We start from the raw sequence: 26,279 nt of genomic DNA on the forward strand, positions 1-26,279 counted from the left end.
AAATGTATCCTGCCAATACCATAGCGAGTAATAATAGACCTTGGAAAACACAATTTAACTCAGATGCCACAACCATAATGTAAGGTCACCTCTGATCTATGCAAAGTTTGAAAGACTTTCTGCCTGGGCTCGAAAGTTAAACATTTGCAAAAGTCTATTAAGCAGCATTAATTGGTAAATGAATTGGTTCTTGCTGTACTTGAGATTAAAAGAAATAAATCAGTGTCAAAAAAGAGAACTGAGGACAGATTTTTCTATCACTTAAGGCTGATTAGAAAAAGTGAGAAGACTGTTTTAAACCCTAAAAATTGTGTCAAATGGCACACTTGTTTGCTGACAAAGTCTAACACCTATAGGTTATATATGTATGTATGTACTGTATGTATAACTTTTTTTATAAGGTGCTACAAGGATACTCAGCGGTGTACAATCTTACAATATATACAATTACACACAGAGAGGACAAGTGTTATAATAAATACAATAAAAAAGTATAAATACACAGAGATTAAGTGCCCTGTGGTATGAGACACAGTGGGTAGGAGGTCCTTGAATTTACAATCTAAGAGGTCGGGTAACATATAGGCCCAAATTGGAAGTTAAGAGTGCACACGGTATGGGCATTTGCCCTTAAGTGCAGAACTAGACAAAATAATGTTTAGTGCTCTAGAAGGTTGCATCTGAGTCTTTTCTTAAAAAGAATGAATAATTGTTCCCTATGAAGGAATTCAGTGTTAGAGTTCCAGAGGTAAGGAGCATCATGATAGAAAGGTTTAAGATGAGAGTGAGCGGTGGGTGTGGATGGTGTAAAAAGACGGAGGCTTTGAGAGGAGCAGAGGAACAGGAACATCCAGGGAGTCCAGAAAAGAAATGTAGTGAGGAGCAGAGGAGTAAAGGGCTTTGAACGTTAGCAGAAAGATTTTGTATGCTATTCTTTGCTTAACATGCAGCCATGCTAGAGAGATTACTTGGGGCTGAACAGGTTCCCTCTTAGGAGAGAGCAGGAGGATCCTAACAGCAGAGTTTAAGATTGATTGCAGGGGAGGGAGTTGGGAGACTGGGAGGCTGGTTAGTAGGAGATTGCAGTAATCTAAGCGGGAAAGGATAAGGGCATTGATTAGTGTTTTAGCAGTAAATTGTGAACGAAAGGGGCGTATCTAGGGAAAAGCAGCAGGTTTTGGCAGTGTTATTAATATGGTAAGAAAAGGACTGGTCAAAGATAACCTCTAAGTAGTGTGCTGAATTAACAGGGTTAATGGTCATGCCATCAATAGTGATGGTGAAAGGAGTAGTAGGGCTAGGTTTGGGCAAGAAGACCATGCACTCTGTTTTAGCTAGGTTGAGTTTAAAGTGGTGTTGGTTTATCCTGGAGGAGATAGCCAGAAGGCAGTTAACAATCTGGGTGGTTAGTGGTTAGTAAAGGGGTGTCTAAATATATTTGGATGTCATCTGCATAAGTGATATTTAAGACCAAACAAAGAGATAAGGTCTCCTAGATTAATTAGAAGAAAGAGTGTACAGGGAAAACAAAACAAGACCAAGTACAGAGCCCTGAGGCACTTTCACACAAAGCTAAACCGGGGAAGAGGATGTGTTACCAAAAGCAGCAGGGAAGGAGCAGTTAGAAAGATAGGAAGAGAACCAGGATGCAGCTTGATCCCAGATACCCAGGATAAGGACAACATGATGTACAGTATCAAAAGCAGAGGAGAGGTTCAGGAGAATGAGAACTGAGTAGTGTCTTTTAGGTTAACTACCTATTATGCATTTTATTCTTTTTTTTTTGCCCACATAAATCTAAAAGCTACCTATATGTCAAACAAATACCCCTGTTTCATAAATATATATATGACTACCCTAAGTTATTCAGGTTCTGAACAGGATCTCCTGATATTCAGTAGATGATACTTGTACCTAAATTACTGCACAGCTGCATCTACACCAGTGTTCCCCAAGTAGTGGCTCATCATCAACATGTTGCTCACCAACCACTTGGATGATGCTTCCGATGATGCTTCCAGTGGCCACAAAGCAGGATTTTTCATTATTGAATTTCTGGTAGGGAGTTTTGGTTGCATAAAAACCAAATATAATGCCAAACAGAGCCTTCTGTGGGCTGCCAGTCTACATAGGGGTTATTAAGTAGCCAATTATAGCTCTTATTGGCACCCCCAGGAACCTTTTTCATGCTTGTGTTGCTCCCCAACACTTTTCCATTTAAATGTGGCTCAAAGGTATAAAAGGTTGGGGATCCCTGATCTACACTGTTAAGGGAACTATTGAGACGACTGAAGGTATGCCTGCAGCTTGAGATTAACTCTTTATTAGCCTTTCCTACTCCTTTAAGGGGCAAGCCCCTTTAGCTATCTGTCAGTAACACAATTGATATTAGTATTACATATGGACATTTGTGTTGCCTCTGGCACCAGAGAGTGAGCCAAAAATTACAATAAAGTGGCTAATTTGTATAATTTGTATGGGTCTCCATGTCACAGGACTGCTTAATCTTGGGCTGGGACTGTAAGCCCAGTACATAAAGGTTATAATTTCTGGCCCAATTATTTCTTTCTTGTTGTCCATTACAGAGGCACCTTAAACCAACAAACAAAAGGCTGTTGACTGGCTGAGAATATAGCACCCACTTTACACCAAGCTTGCCTTTGCACCTCCATGTGCTTTTTTGTTTGCTAAAAAGCCACTTGCTCCAAATATTGACATAACCACTGTATGCACATGGTTCAGATGGGCCAAGTAGATAGTGTAATGGCTTTTCATAAACATATTTACAGATTACATTTTGGGCTTGCCATACAGAATATTTTGGTCTGTAAGAGAAAAAAATCCCTCCTCCCCTCCCTGCTCTTATCAGAGCCCAGAGGTAAGAGCCAGCAGTGAGAGACATGGCAACAGGAGAGATGCAGGCAGGGAGGGAAGTGATGTCACACCAAGCAAATATGGCAGCTGCTATCTTAAACAGATAGAGCTCCAAGGGCTGTTTACTCAGGTATGGTAAGGGCTCTGGCACCCTCGCGAGGCAACTTTGGCGATTTGCCAAAATCGTCTGCTCAGCGTGTGCCATCCCACCAGCGACTTACATTTTCGCCGGTGGGATGGTAGTTCGGGGAGATTAGTCGCCCGCGAACAGGGAGATTTGTCGCGGGCGAATAATCTCCCCATGTGCCAGAGCCCTTAAGCATTCTACTGAATAAAATAGTGTTCAAGCTTGCACTATTGTGGCTAATCTATTGGGAGTAAACGATGTTCGTAGCTTTCCTTCTACTTTAATGCACGTCTAGATATTAATAGAAATACCAGGAAAAAACAATTGTTAACAAACTGAAAGTTATCCCACATTAATGTGTATTTAAAACATTTACCATTATGCAAAGAAAAAAAAGTACAGGAACCTTTTTTATATAAATATATATCAGGGCTGTCTAGTGACAAGGAGAAAGATTCACTTTTAAGTAATTTATGTAACACACTTCCCTTTCTCTGATTTTGAGAAATTTTGTTCAATGCCCACTACTGAGAAAAGGTCAGTCAATCTACCAGTGCATACAGTGAAGTGTTTAGCCACAGTAGTTTTACTGTTCACATTTTTTATATTCAAAACGTGTTCTCTAACTCTCTCCTTAAGTCATTTGACCTACATTTTGTTTCAGACACTTTTTACAAGTAATTAGATAAATTACATTTCTTAAACTGCAGTTTAGATACTGATGAATTTTGTAGGTCTTACCACAAGCTGTAGAATTGAAAGTTTGAGTTATCTGTGCAAAACTAAAGGTAATGCATCTAGGAGACGTACAGTTATAAATTCCTATGGTAGATAGCCACACAGTTGTATGGCTTCTTTATTGCTTATATTGCTGGGTAAGAGTTTACCCCTAAGATTTTTAGAACATCTTACTAGGTACAAGTCTACAGGCTGGCTCCATATTTTCTTAATCACTGGGTCTGTGAAGCATTGTTTTGAAGAATTGTGTAAGAGCAAACAGTCATATTTTATCCAAAACATACAGAATATTTGAACAGGCCCTCATATGGATTTCTATATTTCTTACCAGTAAAACCAGAAACAACACTACAACTAAGTGTAATGGCTATGCAAAACGGCTTTAACCTTGGTATTTTCATCATGCTTGTTTTTCTGGGTTGAATAAATATGTCTGCACATTTCTTTCAGCATAATTCTATGCAACAGAAGCTTCATGGTGTTTTGCATCTCCTGGCTTGTTTGTCTTGAAGCGGAATGTGTTTGACAGCAAGCATGCTATTTCGCATTCCTGGACTAGTCCCAGGAAAGATCCTACATGTGATAAAATCACTTGCATCATCTCTAAGGTGTCCTGTACCTGTCAGTAGCATTCTTTCTGCTATTAGATTGTACAGAAAAAGATCTTAGTTCTGTTGTGCAGATATGTTTCATACAACAAGGCTGTATGGGTTCTGCAGGAACTTTTGAACTAACTGTGAGTTTATACTTAACTTGATATTTTTTTTTAAATATGATTGTTTTAGTTCCAATTAGTGAAATATAGACCATGCTTTATAGTTACATTTAGGCACACAGTGTCAGGAGTGCCCATCAGCATTCTTTTCTTTCCGGCACCGCATCCAAGATGGTGGCACCCATGTGTCGAGGATGTGAGTTCGATTGCTCAATTATAGGACTTATTTTGTAAGTACCTGGGTATGTTCAAACTTTTTGCATTGGTTGATCAACTGGTTCCTCGCCCTCCTGTCTAATTCTGATTCCTCTGATTGCTGCCTGCCCTGCCCTGTGCCTGGAATTTGAATGAGAGACCTTTAACCCTTTGAATATCATATACTGGACAAATCTGCTTTCATGAACTCAGCTTCCTCCTTGGTCCTGACTTCAACCCCAATAAGCACTATGTAGGCCTTAACACACAGAGAGAATGATTTGCAGCAGGAAGGAGAATAAATCTTGATATCTATGCAGACAGTAAAAATTTAAAGTAATGGAACAAATGTATGCTCTCTACTTTTACTTACCCATTGTGTGATTTAAAAAAAAGTGATTAACTTATCAATAATATAAGAATGCAAATTCTTTTCTAAAGTACAATGATAGAAATAAACATTGCACCGGCATCCATGCAAATTGCCTGCCTGCTCTGCCTCTGTATGATATTAACAGATCCCCAGCATGGCAAATACACAGTACTGAAGTGGAAGACAGATTTCTGGCTTTTAGACCATTTGGCATTAATCATTCAGAATAGTCAAAACATTTAACCAGCAAAAAACTAATTACCACATTTATCGCATATATGTGTACAAAAAAGTGCGGAGGTTTGGGGAAATACAAATTATGACTAATTAGCTACTTTAAAAAGCTGAACAACTGTGGTTTAGAAATAAACAAAGCATGTTTACAGAAGCAATAATTGGAGTTGAAATACAGGACACTGATGGAAGATTATGTGGTCCTTTTTCATTTACTATATCCCATCTGGTGCTAAAAAAATCTAGTATAATAAAGACCTGGAGAGCCAAATGGTTGCTCAGGTTAATAGGACGGAACCTGTGTTAAAGTAGAATTATTTGTAAAAAATAAGTTACATTTGTTCAAGGGTTTAACCCCCCCTACTTAAGCTACTCCTCTTAAGGTCCATAGGACTACCTTGTATCATAACATTTTCATTAAATTTGGATCCTGAATTTAGTAAATTAGATATTACAAATGTTGGAAGAGCTGGATAAGAATTATCTACCGTAAAGGCAAACAGTTACTAAAATGGGTGCCACTGCACATAGGCCAACCTTTAAACAATCTGATAGAATAAAGTGAATTTGTGTTTAGCATAATCTGAATTGTTACATTTTAAGCAATGTCATAAAACCCTACCAAACTGTGATTGCTTGAGACTAATCTATGGAATCATTTTCTATATTTTAAAAAATTGCACCATATCACCATACTTGGAAAATATGCTAAGGAAAGTTAGTCATTAATATCATTAATGTTGTTTTTATAAAAGTATGGCACTAGCAATAACAATAGTCTCTACAGGAAGTTTAGAATCTTTATATTATTATAGAGTGGCATAACTCAATGCAGATCTACCCTTGTAGTAAGTCTTCTCCACCACTAGTAGGCACTGCATATGCACAGCAAGATGTTGTTCAACAACGTCAATATACTTTTAGAGGGCAAAAATATAATTAAAGAACAAAAATGGTAAAATAATGTTAAGTGTAAACACAAGCCTGACTCAGAGTCTCATAATCAGTCCCCCCGGGCAGGTGACATGGACACATTTCCATATTCATTGCCAATGCCCTGACAGTTTTGTAGCTTGAAATTAAATGCAAATTAACATTGTTGCTAATTCCACCAAACGAAATCAGCCTGGCACGCAGTATACATGAGGGAAGGGTCAGAGCATGACAAGGACAAAAAAGTCATACACATATCAGATTGAAAATTGCATTTCTGGAATCATTTTCAGACTTTAGATAAGCTTAAGAGCAGAAAGAAGCACAAACCTGGGTCAGGGTTTTTAACTGGTCTTCGGGGTCCATTTTGTTTCTTTGAAAGAAAAAGAAAGGAGTGTGTTTTATTTTTGTTTTTTTGCCTGTATTATTCTTATGTTTGTATCACTATTTGCTTTCACTGCTTGACAATAGCATGCATAATGAGAACCTTTTTTTTTTCACTAACTCATATCATTTTATCAGAACAAAGATACAAATGAATGACTGACAGTGGGTTTACAATGATATGCAGTTCAGCAATGCTCAAACAAACCATCAATCCTGTGTGCAGCTTGACCCAAAGCCCACAGTAAACGTGTTCTATTCCCTGATCTGTCTGTACCTTGTCTGAAGGTTTAATAAACCTGCCTGAACTACTCCACACCAGTTCTCTAGCTATGTTCTAACTGTCAGATACTGCTCTTGATATTATGATACTTATTATGCTAGTGCTCAGGCCTCTTGCCTGTTTGAGTTTGAGTTTGTCATAAGCAACAGAAGTCATTCCATCAGTTAACATACAAAATCAGGTGCTTGCACAGAGCTCTTGCATCCAAAGACTGTCACTGATTTAGCACGGAATATTCTAATTCTATATCTATCTAAAGCTGAGTAAGTGGTGACTTGCACCACGAAAGAATGTACCCATTTAGGGAGTTAGCATATAGTGCGTTGTTTCAGTGCAAATACAGGTATAGGATCCATTATCCGGAAACCTGTTATTCAGAAAGCTCCAAATTACAAGAAGGCCATCACCCATAGGGGCCAATTCACTAAAGGTCGATAAAACGAGCGCTATTTTTTGAATGCGTTAAAAATGTTATTGCTTCTTTTTTTTGTGACTTAAAGCTCGATTCACTAAAAGGACACGTGTCATAATTAAGAAGCGAGGTTCTTTGTGTTATTAAACTTTTGATGAGCGTTTTTCTTGCGTTATTTTCCGCTGTGTACGTCATTTTCCGCTGCACGTGATTTATTTCTCTAGGGCCAACACATACTTGAAAATATCCCACTGCAATGTCCATGTTGTGTTGCCAAAAGCTCACGAACCACAATTTTCTTTAAGTATCGACTGCCCCAAGTACAGTGGTGTGAAAAACTATTTGCCCCCTTCCTGATTTCTTATTCTTTTGCATGTTTGTCACACAAAATGTTTCTGATCATCAAACACATTTAACTATTAGTCAAAGATAACACAAGTAAACACAAAATGCAGTTTTTAAATGAGGGTTTTTATTATTTAGGGAGAAAAAAATCCAAACCTACATGGCCCTGTGTGAAAAAGTAATTGCCCCCTGAACCTAATAACTGGTTGGGCCACCCTTAGCAGCAATAACTGCAATCAAGCGTTTGCGATAACTTGCAACGTGTCTTTTACAGCGCTCTGGAGGAATTTAGACCCACTCATCTTTGCAGAATTGTTGTAATTCAGCTTTATTTGAGGGTTTTCTAGCATGAACCACCTTTTTAAGGTCATGCCACAACATCTCAATAGGATTCAGGTCAGGACTTTGACTAGGCCACTCCAAAGTCTTCATTTTGTTTTTCTTCAGCCATTCAGAGGTGGATTTGCTGGTGTGTTTTGGGTCATTGTCCTGCTGCAGCACCCAAGATCACTTCAGCTTGAGTTGACAAACAGATGGCCGGACATTCTCCTTCAGAATTTTTTGGTAGACGGTAGAATTCATGGTTCCATCTATCACAGCAAGCCTTCCAGGTCCTGAAGCAGCAAAACAACCCCAGACCATCACACTACCACCACCATATTTTACTGTTGGTATGATGTTCTTTTTCTGAAATGCTGTGTTACTTTTACGCCAGATGTAACGGGACACGCACCTTCCAAAAAGTTCAACTTTTGTCTCGTCAGTCCACAAGGTATTTTCCCAAAAGTCTTGGCAATCATTGAGATGTTTTTTAGCAAAATTGAGACGAGCCATAATGTTCTTTTTGCTTAAAAGTGGTTTGCGCCTTGGAAATCTGCCATGCAGGCCGTTTTTGCCCAGTCTCTTTCTTATGGTGGAGTCGTGAACACTGACCTTAATTGAGGCAAGTGAGGCCTGCAGTTCTTTAGATGTTGTCCTGGGGTCTTTTCTGGCCTCTCGGATGAGTTGTCTCTGCGCTCTTGGGGTAATTTTGGTCGGCCGGCCACTCCTGGGAAGGTTCACCACTGTTCCATGTTTTTGCCATTTGTGGATAATGGCTCTCACTGTGGTTCGCTGGAGTCCCAAAGCTTTAGAAATGGCTTTATAACCTTTACCAGACTGATAGATCTCAATTACTTTTGTTCTCATTTGTTCCTGAATTTCTTTGGATCTTGGCATGATGTCTAGCTTTTGAGGTGCTTTTGGTCTACTTCTCTGTGTCAGGTAGCTCCTATTTAAGTGATTTCTTGATTGAAACAGGTGTGGCAGTAATCAGGCCTGGGGGTGACTACAGAAATTGATATTGAAAATTGAAATTGATAAACCACAGTTAAGTTATTTTTTAACAAGGGGGGCAATCACTTTTTCACAGAGGGCCATGTAGATTTGGAGTTTTTTTTCTCCCTTAATAACGTAAACCTTCATTTAAAAACTGCATTTTGTGTTCAATTATGTTATCTTTGACTAATAGTTAACGGTTTTTGATGAGCAGAAACATTAAAGTGTGACAAACATGCAAAAGAATATGAAATCAGGAAAGGGGCAAATAGTTTTTCACACCACTGTAGGTGTTAATCTTCGAACAGACTAATGTGATATTTAGTGCATTTAACGCTTCATATGTGTTTGTGAATCATGCATTAATATTATTTCTATGTGAGAATTACCGCAATGCGAGGTAAATAACACATTGTGCGTTTTTTTGCACATGCGATATGCGTCTTAACGCATGCAAAATGACTTCGGGAATTAATTATCGCATGCTTTTTACCACAAAAAAGCGTGCGATAAGCATTATTGACCTTTAGTGAATCGGCCCCATACACTTAATTTTAATTAAAAAAAAATCACATTTTCAATAATTATTTTCTTTTTTCTGTAATAAAATAAGCAGAACCTTGTACTTGATCCCAACTAAGATATAATTAATCTTTACTGGTGAAACAATCCTATTGGATTTTATTCATGTTTAAATGATTTTCTCATGACTTAAGTATAGAGATTCAAATTATAGGAAGATTCCTTATCTGAACAACCCCAGGTGCCGAGCATTCTGGATAACAGGTCCCATACCTGTATGCCTGAAAAAGTCCAACAACCGACTTAAAAAATGTAACAGTTGTTGACCCCTTCACACGTGATGTCAATAAGGAAAGGCACATCACAATGCACTGCATTGTGGGTTATGTAATTCTTGCATGCTGTGCATAAGATGTGAAGAAGATATGATTTATGACATCAATGTTTTAGTCCCTCCTCCCCTGATTAGATTTCAAATGATGCAGGAAAAGAAGATTTCAGCATGTACAAATGGTATTTATTCATACTTTTTGAAGGAACAGATTACAGTGATAGGTATATTAGGGGTTTCTGTGTTGTGTGGGTCTCTTTAACAAATATTGGTTCAGAATCCGGAGTTCCCCTTTAAAGAATACTATCAGTTTAGACCTACATTTTCCAAACTATGAATTGATATGGAGACATAAAGGCATATCTTCCCTACAAAATACAATTAGCTGCAACTCTCTAGCCGGATCTCACTGCATACTCCTACTGAAAGACTTTATACAATGCAGATTTTACACAAATGCCTGCATTGTAAATAATACATTAAACCTACAGAATTCCCACTTGCTATGTATGTAAAAAAATGAGAAGACTGGATTAGTCCAAATCATATATTTAAAGCTCACTGAGACACTTGGACATAATTATGAAAAGGGTGAATTGTTATTTTATAGATCATTTATCATTGAGACACTGCAGATTCAGCGCTAGCAGCAGGGCTACTAAACTCCTCTCATTTGGGGAGATGCTGGTAGCTGAGTTTGGGGCCATTCTCTCTCTAGGTAATACTAAGTGGTGGATATAATGACAAAGTACTGGTCTCAAATGGCAACTACGGAAGCAAAAGTCTTCAGTAAGGAACAGCAGAGCTTAGTAGATATCTCTTATGGAATTGTGGCTTAGAATATTGCCTTAGGATAGTAAGGCAAGGTTTTATTTATTTAATAAAATGTGAATAAATGATGTGGCCATTTTACCCCATTTCTGCCTTTTGATGTTTCAGTAATGTATGTAACAATTAGGTTCAGTGGGTTGGTTTAAGGCAAAGGGTCAATTGAGGAGACCCCTTGTAATGGTTTTGACTGTATTAAGGTCCACGGGCAATGATAGATTGAAGCTGACGTGTAATACCATTAAGTAAAATGTATATAGTATGTTCTCTTCAACCAGTTGTGCATGTTTAATGTGAGTTTTCCCTACAAGGTGTGCTATGTTCAGTGCAAAGGGTCTGTATAGTAGATACTATGTACAGTGAAAGGATTCCACACAGAACCGCTAGGTAAAGTGATAGAGTTCAGTACAGTTTGCCCAGTTTGTTTAGTTTTTGCTTCTATAACACTGTGTACACTGTGTAACACTGTGCTGTGTACATTTTTTTAGCATGTGCTTGGGCTGTCGCTGTATACCATGAGCACTGTATGCTTATGTGCTTACAGTATATGCTATGAACAGATTCTGTATGGTTTATGCTGAGTGCATTGTAAGGGTTCTACGAAGTATCTGCTGGGTGTAGAGCAGGTATGCAATGTATCTACTGAACTAGAGATATAGCAAACAATTAAAATAATGGTGAAGGTGGCAAACAACGAGAAATTCAATGTTCAATGAGTTTTAAAAAACAAGGAACGGATAATTTATCTCTGTCTAGTTGCTGTCAAAGTACTGCGTAATTTGATAATACACAGCTATCTGGTTGCATACACTTAATGAGAATATTTCTGAAAAGATGAAAAGAAATGTGTTAAGAACTCTGCCAAATCCCTCCAAATAGCAATACAAATGTACTGGTTTGAGAGAATCTGAGAACATCCTTTGCTAAATGTGCCCTTAAATGTTCATAAAACAAGGACATTGCACATATGTCAGTAAATAAAACACATAACTCTTACCTCATGCTTCAAAGTCCCAGAATCTGCAAGGAAATTAGAGAAGGGCATTATAAGCCGTCAAAGCGAGAGCAGGAAACATAGAGTTGACTGAAACCTTCCTGTTCTGGGTGTTATACAGGCACTGTAATAAGATCAGGGGTTGAGCCACAGCCTTTACCTGGAATGTCAACCCTCTAGCTGTTTGCTGTCTCATCATACAAAAACATATTCAAGGGATGCAAGTCAACATTGCTTTACAACATACAAGTATACTTACTGTATGTAAGAATACATATTATAAGTGCTTAGATAGCATTACAAAATAAAATAGTAGAATAATACTTTAAGGAATGCATATTGTTCAGACTATTCAGATATGGGGCAGATTTACATACTTATTACGGCGGGTAAAACACAAAGTTATCCAGCTACAAGTGCTAGTAAAATTTTAGTGCATTATTTGAGTTATTATTATATCAAAGAAAAATTTCAAGGGCATCTAAATCCTAAATTTTCCTACAATGTATATCAGTTGGGCACGTATCCCCCACCCAAATGGCATCATTTGTACTGCATATATTCTCTCCTCTTGCCAGCAACATCGCATTTTCATAAAACAAATAGTAGCTTCCCCTGGTGGTTATTTTTTCTTCTGACACATCAATACTTATAAACAGACCCTTATTCAGCATAAATCTCATCAAGAAAGCAGGCTCACACAGGCAGAACTGTCTTTGATAATAGCTGTGCTTTGTTTGAGCACTGTTTAATGGTTAAGCTGAGCTCAAGAGAGAAGGTTAGGAAAAATACAGTGGCTTGCAAAAGTATTCGGCCCCCTTCAACTTTTCCACATTTTGTCACATTACAGCCACAAACATGAATCAATTTTATTGGAATTCCACGTGAAAGACCAATACAAAGTGGTGTACACGTGAGAAGTGGAACGAAAATCATACATGATTCCAAATATTTTTTACAAATAAATAATTGCATAGTGGGGTGTGCGTAATTATTCAGCCCCCTTTGGTCTGAGTGCAGACAGTTGCCCATAGACATTGCCTGATGACAAATACAGCTGCTCTGTGACGGCCTCAGAGGTTGTCTAAGAGAATATTGGGAGCAACAACACCATGAAGTCCAAAGAACACACCAGACAGGTCAGGGATAAAGTTATTGAGAAATTTAAAGCAGGCTTAGGCTACAAAAAGATTTCCAAAGCCTTGAACATCCCACGGAGCCCTGTTCAAGCGATCATTCAGAAATTGAAGGAGTATGGCACAACTGTAAACCTACCAAGACAAGGCCGTCCACCTAAACTCACAGGCCAAACAAGGAGAGCGCTGATCAGAAATGCAGCCAAGAGGCCCATGGTGACTCTGGACGAGCTGCAGAGATCTACAGCTCAGGTGGGGGAATCTGTCCATAGGACAATTATTAGTCGTGCACTGCACAAAGTTGGCCTTTATGGAAGAGTGGCAAGAAGAAAGCCATTGTTAACAGAAAACCATAAGAAGTCCCGTTTGCAGTTTGCCACAAGCCATGTGGGGGACACAGCAAACATGTGGAAGAAGGTGCTCTGGTCAGATGAGACCAAAATGGAACTTTTTGGCCAAAATGCAAAACGCTATGTGTGGCGGAAAACTAACACTGCACATCACTCTGAACACACCATCACCACTGTCAAATATGGTGGTGGCAGTATCATGCTCTGGGGGGGCTTCTCTTCAGCAGGGACAGGGAAGCTGGTCAGAGTTGATGGGAAGATGGATGGAGCCAAATACAGGGCAATCTTGTAAGAAAACCTCTTGGAGTCTGCAAAAGACTTGAGACTGGGGCGGAGGTTCACCTTCCAGCAGGACAATGACTCTAAACATAAAGCCAGGGCAACAATTGAATGGTTTAAACCAAAACATATCCATGTGTTAGAATGGCCCAGTCACAGTCCAGATCTAAATCCAATCGAGAATCTGTGGCAAGATCTGAAAACTGCTGTTCCCAAACGCTGTCCATCTAATCTGACTGAGCTGGAGCTGTTTTGCAAAAAAGAATGGGCAAGGATTTCAGTCTCTAGATGTGCAAATCTCGTAGAGACATACCCTAAAAGCCTGGCAGCTGTAATTGCAGCAAAAGGGGGTTCTACAAAGTATTGACTCAGGGGGCTGAATAATTATGCACACCCCACTTTGCAGTTATTTATTTGTAAAAAATGTTTGGAATCATGTATGATTTTCCTTCCACTTCTCACGTGTACACCACTTTGTATTGGTCTTTCACATGGAATTCCAATAAAACTGATTCATGTTTGTGGCTGTAATGTGACAAAATGTGGAAAAGTTGAAGGGGGCCGAATACTTTTGCAAGCCACTGTAATTAGGAGCAGACAGCTAGAGCTGAGTTTCTATGGGACCCAGTAATGCCATCTCTCATTGGCTGATATCTGAGGTGATATCAACTGAGCATGCCCAGGAGCCAGCAGCCAAAGCAAATTCCTGAGGGAGGGGGCCGAGTGGGTTACAGGAGGAGAAGGAAATCTAAGTGATTAAGGGGATGTTGCAGCCTTACTATTAACCTCTAGACAACCAAAGTGGCAGGTACTGAAAGATTTCAAAAAGGCTGTTCACTGATTCAATTTTTGTGTGTGGGGTGTACATGTCCGTTTGAGCATACTGTGAGTCCGTGTGAGCATACTGGCTTGTTTGTGATTTATGCATATCCAGACAGGTGCAATTGCACTAGGGGGTGTAACGGTGCAACCTTTAGTGCTGATTTTCTGCTCTTTGCAAGAACAATCAGATCAAAAATCCAGCACACCATGAAAAAAGCAGCTTCAGGAGGCACACCCAAGCCCTGACCTTACAATCTGCCTTAGAGCGGGTGGTATGATCAGGCCTACATGCCTTCCTCCTCCTGCCTCTCTTAAATTGAGCGCTGACTACCACAGGCAACACTTGATTCAAGGGTCAGTCTGCAGGCCTCTGTGCTCTAATATGTGGTGCAGAGGCCTACGGCTATTTGCAGAATGCCCCACACAGTGCTCTGTTCATTAACTGGCTGATGTAACCTAGCGTGTATGTGTGGCCTTGGTTTGTGTATATGCACAGTGAATTAAGCAAGGTTCCAGCTCTTACTACTTAAAATGGCAATTCCAATGGCACATTTTCAGTGAAGAAGGGTTTTTCATGGGGGCTGTTTTCAGGGTTATATTTGAGTACTCATAAATCTTTCAAACATTAATTGTGCTATATTATTCCTTAATTGTTGAACCCAGCATTATCACAACATATATAATATTACCTGCACGTCTACAAGTGTCCACTCTTCCCAGGCACTCTTTATGGGCGCCAGTCCCACACTTCTGGCAGAGGTACCCCTGAAAGAATGTTCCTCTGAAAAAAAAGAAGAACATCATCTTCATTATAAAGATGTTTCCAACAAGACAAAACCAACTAGTAATCTTATTTTTTCTCAACCAGGTCTGCAAAACTCCTGCGCAGAAAAACTGGCCTTACACTAGCTGTTCCTTTGGCAGATATACACAAAATTGGTATAAATCTTCAAGGGAGGCAAAAAAAAATTGGGAAAATAAATGCCTGAGCAGATGAGTACTTTCAATACAAATAAGTTAGAAATTCAAAGGATGAATTACCAAGTCAGTAGCCTTTATCAGCCACCTTAACTGGAGCTGAATCTTTTTCAGACTTATACAGGTTTCTGCACATGCTGTAACTATTCATAGCTGAGCTCTGATCACAGTTTCTAGAAAAAGAGTTACCTTAGTAGCATCTGACAGACTCTACAAGATGTAACACTTTTAAATGAGTGCATCTGAAACTCATGATAATTTGCTGTTGCATTGTCTGGACGAATATTGGACCTGTAAGAAAAGAAGAGGGAGCCAGATTACTGCAGTTCTGTAGTCTTACTAGTGATTTGAAAGCTCTAAAGCTTAGGTCAAGAGCAGAAAAGAATCTTGCCAAACTGAAAAATCATAATGAACTCATACTTCCATGCTGTCTGGGTATCAGCAATACGTTTGAGCTCAAACAGAGCTGACTGGTAAGTGCTCCCGTGGTAGTTATTTATTTTGCTACCAGATTATGCAAGGTTATCCAAAAAATCAGGAAAAAACAGGTGCACTCCAGGAACCTTTAAAAATCAAGATTCTTCATTTAAGTAATTTTAAAAATGTATCAGGCCAACGTTTCAGTCCTCCTTGGTCTTGACAATGGTCTTAGGAGGAGACTGAAACATTGGCCTGATACATTTTTAAAATGACTTAAATGAAGAATCTTGATTTTTATTTTTAAAGGTTCCAGGATTTTTTATTTTTAAAGAACACAGGTGTAAACTGCATCATTAAGAATTTAAACCTATTCATGTTTTTATTCCCTTGACATCTAAATGGGGAGAAGCAGTAGTATGGGCAGTTAGGACATAAACACTTCACTACTTAAGCCGACTTATTTGCTTGGGAGGACAGGTACACTGTTGCATTAGGATGCAGTAAAAATATATTTTTTTCTGCTTCAGTTAACAGAAAATGAGCATAAAAATGACTTTGCCTCAAGCTGTTGTGCTGTGGCAAATATGTCAATTTCATTTCCGTCTATAACGACAGAGAAGATAAATAAGTTTAGAATCAGGTTTTCTATCTTTCTTTACTTGATACTGTGTAAACAACTCAACTACTTACATTAGATGGACCACAAAACCTTACAGGCCTAGTGTGTCCACACTGTAATCTGCACTATGGACTTTCTCACTGAGCCACTGAATTATACACCTGACCTCTGCTCACTAAAAGGGTCTTTTTTCCATGGTGAAAGAAAATGTAACCCTAAGTAACTTTCCAGTATATCCACCCTCTCTCGGATGTGTTAGTTATCACAATTGTGGCCTGGGTTACTGGGATACTGGTTAATTTGTCAGAGAACACAGTATGTGTCTGCAATGGGTACGTTTTAGGGAATAACAGGGTGTATCGTTGCAGCAGGGCAGGCGAGTCCCTGGTGAGGGAATTAGGCTGTATTACATTGCTTGCAGTGTACTCCATAAGAGCAACTGGTCTTTGGGAGGTGGTATGTGTAGCAATATGTGTTAGATTTAGCCACTAGAGGTCTCACTCCTTTTAGACCTGGGTACAAGTTAGCTAACAGAGACTTGTTGGTAGCTGCAGAGAGTGTGTTCAGCAGTAATAGCTTCTGTTAGAATTGTCTAATAAAGTTTGATCCTGTGATTGTGTCACCTTGATTTGGCAACCTATCTTAACAGTATGGCTATCAGTCAGCATGCAACCTTGCATACCCACCATACTGAAGGAAGAAGTGACTCGTGGCCTGGTATGGTTGTCATGTCATTATTATTATTAACATTTATTTATAAAGCGCCTACATATTCCACAGCGCTGTACAAAAAGTGTCTTTCATACATTGGACATACAGAGTAACATAAAGCAACCAACAACCGATACAAGAGGTAAAGAGAGCCCTGCCCAAAAGAGCTTACAATCTACAAAGAGAAATGGTTGAGAAACAAGGTGTGGGATTAGATTAAATCCATTGCCAGGACCTAGAAGTCAAAAGTTTTTTACTAAGGTTGTTTATGTCGAAAGTAATAAAGCTGTGGCCATCATCATTTCTACAGGAAGTTTAGGTGTCACTTAATTATTTCTGAGCCAGTAGTCATTAGGGAATTGGCAGGTAGAATGGGTAGATCTGACTCCTGTTACATTATTGTAAGAGCATTGTCAGAAAAGGAGATTTGTTGCCCATGGTAAATCTGCAATACTGCGAGAAAAAACTCCCCAAAAATGTAAAACACATTAGTTGCAGCAATACGGTTTGCCTTCCTTCACTGTTTCACTGTGAGTAATGTGTTTTACCTGTGGCGATCAAAACTTTACACAAGGGGAAGGCAATTTCAAGAGATGTGTTGCCCACAGTAGCATAGAATTACCATGTACAACAAAGCTCCTCATCTGACACTGCCTATAGACTCTCCCCCAGAAAACAGAAAGAAGTGGATATTTTTAAAAAATGTATACTGGAAATTTGCTTAGAATGATATTTTCTTATGCAAAAAAAACAGTTTTGACCATTTTAACACAAATTTGTTTGACAACTTTAATGCCTCTGTACGAGCTGACAAAGATATTATTATGCACATAGGACAGATGCAGTAAAGAAATATATTTATAAAAAGACTTCTTGCTCTCTCTCTCTGATACATCAAATATCCCTTCAAAGACTCTCCTTAATCTTGGTTACTGTCTGCCAAACAAAAGGTGATCATGATATATAATATATATAAGGGAGAATAAGAAATATGTAATCTATATCTAATGACATTTTCTTTTTTGCAAAATGCCATTTTGTACAAAAAAGAACAAAGGAAAGAACGTACCCGGACTGGAGAGGAGCAGAACCACACAAAGATAAGTTTAGCCTCCTTTCTGAAAAATGAAACTTTTTACTTGCTTAATGCACTTCTTACTGTTTGATGGCCCACAGTGGTTTGTCCAATCTCTATCTCGACTTGGGTAATGATCTGACTGCCTACTGTGCTTTACTCTTTGAATGCATTACAATTCTAAAGAGTGAAATGTTCATTTTTTAGGAAAAAGTTTTTCATTGACAATTCCAAAGCTAAAAGAGACAAAAGAGCAAACCCACTGATTTCAAACTTTGTGCAGTTTTCTGTATGTGCTTTTCTCCAACCTCTGGTGGAGCAAGAGTTATAAAACAACAACTCACAACTAAGCCTTAATGCAGATGCCAATAGTTGCACTGAACAACTGAGAAGCAGTTTCCTTTCTATACTGAACGTCAAGTCTAAATTGTAAAGTTTTTAGGTGATTTATAACTTTGTTTAAAAAAACGTTCACAACTAGATATTAGTAATTCATATAAGAAAAAGTTACTACCAGCTAAACTATATTCCATAATGCACATATGAGAACATTATCATTGGCAGTAAATGAATCACCACATTTAAACTACAGATATGAAAATCACTGGAACCCATCTATTTTGATATTGAATAAAGCAACATCCATACAGTAGTTTGACATCTGTGGCCTCAGAAGCTCACATGCTGAATCCAAACCTACAGTAATTTCCATTCACATTTCTCCATGTATATTTCAAGTACCTTTCGATTTCACTACAAGCCTTTGAAATGGTCAGATTCAACAGCAGACACTGACAAATAAATCCTTTCATCTGTCTACAGCCAGTATAGAGGTTATAAAAAAAGAATGTCCATCAACCTGGCCAGTTCCTTGATCACCTTTCTACTGTGAGCATTGTCAGTAACCTTGTATTTTTTCTTTTTTCTTGAGTGTTGTTTTATAACAGTTGCTATACTGTGACTATGGCACTAATTCTGTGTACTGTGGCAAAATATGACAATGATTGTGTTTCTGAACCTGTTCATACAATATACATTTAAGCTAAGATATTTTTTTAAGAGATTTTTTACTGCTTTTATTAACTCATTAAAAGGCAACTCATTGAGTGCCAAATTCTATTCTTCAGTACCAATTTATGGATTTATATGTCGAGGTATAACTGTATATAGAGTACATATATAATTTGATATCACATATAGCACACATATATATACTCACAATGCCATTTCAAACTGTTCTAGTAATTTCTTCTTTAAGTCTTTAGTTTTGCAGAAGAATTCAAAGCCATTTTGTCCCTGGATGTGTGTAAGATAGAATCCATAGGACCACTGTAAAAAGAAACATTCATATGTGGTAAATGGATATTTACACGTACTTATTTAATTTGTGTGTTGGTATGAAAGTGTGTATCAAAGCTCAACAGTCATAATATTATTATTATTATTTGCTGACCATTATAAAAACAACATATACATGGCGATATATTAGAGCAGTGCTGTCCAACTTCTACGGTGCCGAGGGCCGGATTTTCTCTAGCATACATGGTGGAGGGCCGCTAATGGAAGCCAGTTTTGACCACTCCCCTTTTTGAAACCACACCCACTTCAAACCACACCTATTTTATCACAATGGTGGTAGCACAGCAAAATCCCAAATGCTTGGTCCTTGCTGTGGGGATATCAACCATCATTCATATGTGAAAGAATTATGTCATATTAAGATATACCCTTAAATTCCATATGCCTCCTCCTCCCCTGTGGATAGCAGAGCAACCCCCAGTACATAATTACACACCTTAGGGACCATTTAATGGCTATTTCCAACTGCTAACAAACTCCCACAACAAACCCCTGCCAGGTTCACCTCCCACAAGCAGCATAGGGCTAGCAGAGTATGGCACACACAGGCAGCACTCTGCCTGCCCTACCCTGCTTGTGTGTGCCATATTATGCCTGCCCTACCCTGACTGTGTGTGTCATACTCTGCCTGCCCTCCCCTTCCTGTGTGTGCCATACCCTCCCTGACCTATGCTACCTGTGTGTGCCATACTCTACCTGCCCTATGCTGGCTGTATGTGCCATACTCTGCCTACAGTACCTATGTCTGAGGTGTGAAGAAGTGAACAATGGGGGTGATTACAGTCTGAGCCTGAGGTGTGAACACTGCAGGGGGTGAACAATGCAGGTATTAAAAGGTGTGAAAAACACAGGGGATTACATGTTTAAACAATACAGAGGGATTACAGGCTGAATCTGAGGTGAGAACCATGCAGGGGGCCAGTTAATCTCAGTACTGATACCATTTAAAGCTTGCTCAAATGTAAGCCATCAAAGCAGCCAGACAGGGGGGGGCCACACAGAGGGGGGTCACATGCGGCCCGCGGGCCGCCAGTTGGACAGCACTGTATTAGAGCATAACTTAAGTAGCTGGGAGGCTAAACAATCAGTTGTTATCCTGAAGTGACCCAATGTGTAGGCAGGATTGCTTCTGGCTATTACAGTGTAAGTAAGACAGGAGCTTACAATGGAGACTGGACAAGCTGCAGATATTATGGAGTAGAATAACATATATGATATTTACTAACCAAAGATGAAAACAAACCACTCTTATAAGACTAATGCTCACTTAAGTCATACCAGTAAATATGACTATAAATGTTTTTCTTCATCCAGTTCTGGATACACATATCTAGTATTGGTAAGTCCAAGGCAACTGGACTTGCTGCATAATCTTAAAAACGAAAAATAGCAGTAGCTGATCCTGCTCCTTCTGAACTTAGCTGCCTGTCTTGTATGGAGTAATCGTATCTCAGCTCCTGGATTGTTGGGTGCAAGAAAGAGTGCACTAACAGTGGCACAGAGTTAGGATGGATGTGGGCAGGGTAAAGTAATTTGTAATTTTCAGTCTTATGGATTAAAGGAAAACTATACCCCCAAACAGTGTAGGTCTGTATAAAAATATATTGCATATATCAACTCATGTAAAACCCTGCTTCATCTAAATAAACAATTTTCATAAAAAAATATACTTTTTTTAGTAGTATGTGCCATTGGATACTCCTAAATAGAAAACTGTCATTTTAAGAATTAAGGGCCACCTCCTGGGATCATAGGATTCACTGTGTACACAAACAAGCACACATATGTGGTCACATCAGCCAATAAATGGACAGAGTTCTGCCTTTTATAGGTCATTTAACATAATATAAACTATCTGTTGGTTAAGAATATATTCTGGGGGTATAGTTTCCTTTAAATTTAAAATTTTCGTTGTACCTTCCTTAGATGTATTTTACATTACCTTCTTGTTCTCCTTGTCTGTAGAAGGATTGTTAGTTATCTTGTATTTCTGTAGATCTATAATCTCTTTCATGTCATAATTATCCCCTCTTCTCTTGCATACAATGACAGCTTGGTCAAAAAGGAATATATACCTGTAAAAAGAGTTTAAAAATTAAATACATCTGTTTTCTGCATTTTAGTGTGTTCTGAGAGTAAAACAACTACAAACAGTACCCAATTTAACTATATAACTATGTAATTTTACAACAACTCCAAATATATACAGGACACCATGGTGGTGTAGCATGTATTTTAATACCCAGTGGTGGTCTGACAGATCCTGCTTTCAGTATGTTACTGTTAACAACTCACAGTTCCACACATTTCTAATTTTAACAACTCAGTATTTATTGTTAATCACAAGCTCAGGTCCTATTGGCTATTGGATGTGTCTTGGCATGTGACCATCAGCACATATACAGGAACTCCTTGCTTCCTTTGCTGTTGTACACAATGGATGGTGTTTACAGCAAGGGAAGGGTGATCATCTGCACCATGAAGAGAAGTACATGGTCATAGAGATAGTAGATAGCCAACAAGACAAGCACCAACAATAAAATAAGTAATTATGCATGGATCAAAGGAAGCTTATTTTTACAAGTGTTTTCCAGATACCCTTTGGTGGGGGGGGGATAAATTAATAGTTTGCTAATAACATTTGCAAATCTTGGGGATTTTAAACTATGCTATCACAATGATATGATTTGGTGTTATTCGTATTCCCTGGCTACAGTAAACTGTTACAGTATTATTTTACATTTACCAGGGACAAATCATTTAATCAATTTAACAAAACACTTTTTTTTTCTCCTTCAGAATAACTGAACTAAGGTCTCTTTACCGGTCCTGTCGTGCTCTCTTGTCAAGTGTACTGATCCTTATCTCTCCATCGATCTTTGGCCTTCCATACTGAGACATAGGCTGATTCTACAAAAAAAAACATAAATTAAATACACTGCCCACAAACCATCCCTACAATAATAATTCTATAGGATCCAACCACTACAAGGTTAAATTGACTGTAAAACCAAGCTTATGTGCAACCACAGACATACATGAACGTCCTGAAATCTTGCCAGTAGTTAACCTCTAGTCTTAAATGTTTAAAACATAAAAAACAGATTGCAGCATAAAGGAACAAAGAAATTAAGCAAGGAAGAAAACAAGAAGCTGAATTCCAAACACTTTAGTATACCCTGCAACCAACCATACTCTAGACAACAAATGTTTTCTTTAATTACAAATGATACTGTATATTTTGGAAAACATATCACATTGGCTTTTGACAATGAGAAAACCTCTATTATAACTCCCTGTTCTTTTATTAAGAGGGTGCACTATGCTATACAACACCTCCTTCCTTGTTACTAAACCTGGGATATGGTCAAGGAGCAGTGTGCAGAGCAGGGGGCATAGTGACTGACTACAGGAGAATGTGAATGCAGAGGTATGTGAGGCAGCCATTCTTTCAGCACACAAACACAACAATATGTGTGATTATATTTTGTCACTTGTTTTTAATGGGCTTAGCCCATTACTGAAGGTGCCTAAATTTATATCTAGATTCCCATATAAACAGTTTTATTTTATCGTTTCAGGGAAGGAATCTCTTCCTCATGTTTTTGTGTAATCTTTTACTTGATCTCTCTAGATTTTAACTATGCATTTCCCCATACTGTATCCTGGTAAACATGTGGGGCATAAATCTTTACATACAGACAATAATTGTAGGGTTGCAGAGTGCATATTAAAGTACAAAAAGATACACCAAGGGCATATGTAAGGGTCTGGATTTTGAGGAAAAAATGAAATTGAAATACTGTAAATCGCAGCAGGTTCTTAGAGTTGACATTCTAAGTGTCAATGTTTATATGATGAAAATTAGACTGGTGTTTGCTGTCTTCCCTTCAGGCTCAGTTTAATGACAACCCTTTGCTTCAAATATTAGATCTATGAATTGTCCAATTCTGCCCTCTGCTGTTCTTTTTCAAAAACAGACCAATAATAGACAAAAATATAATTATCATCATTCTTAACAGAAAAAAACAGGTCTAATTTTCTGTGTCATGAAAATTCATTTTTAACACAATTTGTATTAGCATGTAGCATTTCTTGTCTTTGTTCAAATATAATACTGGTAAGTGATGATGGCTGATATGCAAGCTTTGGCTCTAGAGGACTAGTGGGTACTTTTTTTTAGGTCAAGCTATAAAGAGCATTCTAAGAAAATAGAGTGCCTGTAATGTGATTCTCCACACTGTCAGAATAGAAGCACTTGAATTCTGGGCATTACACCTTAACAGAGGTGTTTTTAAGTAAAAGGGAACCTTCCTCAACCTCCAAAAAACTTGTAAAAGCGCTAGCCTCCCTGGGACCCAGAGAGTTCCAGTCTTGTGCTACAAGAGGTTCTTTTAAAATAACAACAGAGCTGGTTTATCAAAACTTTGCTTCTAAGATGCAGTGTAGCCAGGTCAAAATAATCAGGACATGTGCATTAAAACAAGAAGCAGGGAGCACACACAACAGCTTTTATTCCTTGCTACATGTACACAAGCCCCCAAATAGATGCAGACAGAACAAGCAGCAGTATATGAATTAAGTCTAGTTGTACAGGTATGGGATCCCTTACCTGGAAACCCATTATCCAGAAAGCTCCGAATTACAGAAAGCCTGTCTCCCATAGACTCCATTTTAATCAAATAATGCAGAATTTTAAAACTGATTTCCTTTTTCTTTGTAGTAATAAACCAGTACCTTGTACTTGATCCCAACTAAGATATAAATAATCCTTATTGGGGGCAAAACAATCCTATTGGGTTTAATTAATGGTTTATTGATTTTTTGGTAGACTTAAGGTGTGGAGATCCAAATTACGGAAAGACCCCTTATCCGGAATACCCTTGGTCCCGAGCATTCCGGATAACGGGTCCTATACTCAGATTGTAAGCTCTACGGGGCAGGGACCTCCTTCCTACTGTGTCTCATACCACATGGCACTTATATATATATATATATATATATGTATTTATTGTATTTATTTATTATATCACTTGTCCTCCCTGTGTGTAATTTTGTATTCTGTAAGACTGTACAGCGCTGCGTACCCTTGTGGCGCTTTATAAATAAAGTTATACATACATACTATACCTGTATGAATAAAAAAAACATTTTTATTTACTTTTTAACATGTATTGGCAAAAGGTGCAGCAGAATCCTGAGTATAATCAGGACTAAGAATGTTTACAGGAGCTTTCAGTCCTTCAGACTTAAGGGCTCTGGTACACGGGGAGATTAGTCGCCCGCGAGCAGGGAGTTTTGCCGCGGGCGACTAATCTCCCCGTGTACCAGAGCCCTTAGACTCACACATGCATGGTAGAGAAATGTTTTTACCCTGTTAAAATGAAGTAGCAGCTACTAGTCACATCTACTAAACGCCAGAAAATACCCTGCCACAGACAATTCTGAGAATTGCCTCTGCTAAAACACACGTAGAGGCAATTATCAGTAAATGGTCAGCATTGACTGTTTTAGTAGCCGTGACAAGTAGCTGCTACTAGTAGATTTGTGTGTCTTCACCCTTAGGGACAAGTACATAATAGCCCATGAGCATTTACGCTATAGGGAAATATATTTTTAAAGGGGTCCTTTCACCTTAAAAAATAACTCCAAATTCTTTTCTATTGTGTTAGACAAGCAAAATAAGCTTCACTTACACTATATAAATAATATATATCTTGTTTCCTTCCGTCTTGGAATTGCACAACCACTGCAAGCAGGCAGGGGCCATTTTGTGGGCACTACTATTAAGGCAAGTTTTGTATCACCCCAAAATCTTGTGTATGTGCCAGAATGGGGGACCTGATGCATATGCTCATACACTGGCTACACAATAGATGGTGAGGAGGAAGGGGGAAAGTGGGTGCTGAATGGAAAGTAATAGTAATTGCAGGTCTGTATTTGAGAATAGGCGCTCCTAGGCCGCCCCCTTTCGATGCACATGCACCTGTGTGCCACTTAACTTGCTTATGGAGCAGTGGGGAGAGGACGCGCTGAAGTTACTGCGCATCTTGTCCCCATTTGTATGGGTGCAAAATTTCAAAGCGGCTAGGCGGCATGCCACCCCTAAATTTGTGCGGCCCTAGGCCCGCCACAAATCCGGGCCCAACCTCTATGCCTATGGGGCAGGCAATATATTACTGACAGCTGGGATTTTTAATGCCTTTATAATGGGCATGGATGTGTTAAAAAAAAGCAATTTGGGTTGCATGTTTAATTTGAAAAGGATTTTAAATATACAGTTTTTTATGTCTGGGTGACAGGTCCCCTTTTATGTAAATACACACCAAATTCTCGATGGAATGTTGATACTGCTCAATTTCCCGCAGTGTCTCTGTGTCTCTTTTCACTTCATTTACATACTGAGCCAAGTCCTAAGGAAAGAGGACAAAAGTAAAAAAAATTATATGGTTGGTATAAATTTGTATTTATTTTTGTTGGACTACAGATGTACGAAATACAGAGTATTCTACGGGTGTTGGGCAATCAAAGAGAATGGTTTTATTGTGTGACTCAGCTCTTGCTGATTTATTCAAAAAGACCTTTCATTACATACACATCATTATGGGTTTGCAATATATATACTATTTGTAATAAAAAATATATTGGAAGAGTAAACATTTTTACATTGCACATATTTCTTCATTAATGCAAATTATTAAATACCTCAATAGACATCATATTTTGGATTAAGTCACAACTTATTGTACAGTGCTGCAGAATATGTGGGTGCTTTATAAATAAATGTTAATAATAATAACCAATATCACAGTTTGCTTCCCGCTGTAATCAGTGATGGGGCATTTACTATCGCCCTTAGTGGAAGTGCAAGAGCACCAGTGGTGTAATAATCCTGCACCAGCTCCCCTGCAAAAAAATGTTCAGA

At 38.5% G+C, this 26,279-nt stretch overlaps 1 protein-coding gene across 2 annotated transcripts in view; it reads right to left on the reverse strand.

Moving 5' to 3' along the window:
- vav3 (vav guanine nucleotide exchange factor 3) overlaps positions 1–26,279 on the reverse strand; it is a 113,630-nt gene that overhangs the window by 19,773 nt on the left and 67,578 nt on the right. For both annotated transcript variants that reach the window (XM_002932179.5, XM_012962510.3), the window contains exons 12-19: positions 25,681–25,767; positions 22,179–22,264; positions 21,297–21,429; positions 19,215–19,324; positions 15,360–15,461; positions 14,882–14,973; positions 11,609–11,631; positions 6,520–6,562 (exon numbers count right to left, since the gene is read on the reverse strand). In XM_002932179.5, the coding sequence (XP_002932225.2) occupies positions 6,520–6,562; positions 11,609–11,631; positions 14,882–14,973; positions 15,360–15,461; positions 19,215–19,324; positions 21,297–21,429; positions 22,179–22,264; positions 25,681–25,767 (676 nt within the window). The remainder of the gene's footprint in view (positions 1–6,519; positions 6,563–11,608; positions 11,632–14,881; positions 14,974–15,359; positions 15,462–19,214; positions 19,325–21,296; positions 21,430–22,178; positions 22,265–25,680; positions 25,768–26,279) is intronic.

The sequence above is a fragment of the Xenopus tropicalis genome, chromosome 4 (genome assembly GCF_000004195.4).
Source record: "Xenopus tropicalis strain Nigerian chromosome 4, UCB_Xtro_10.0, whole genome shotgun sequence".
Taxonomy (NCBI): Eukaryota; Metazoa; Chordata; class Amphibia; order Anura; family Pipidae; genus Xenopus; species Xenopus tropicalis.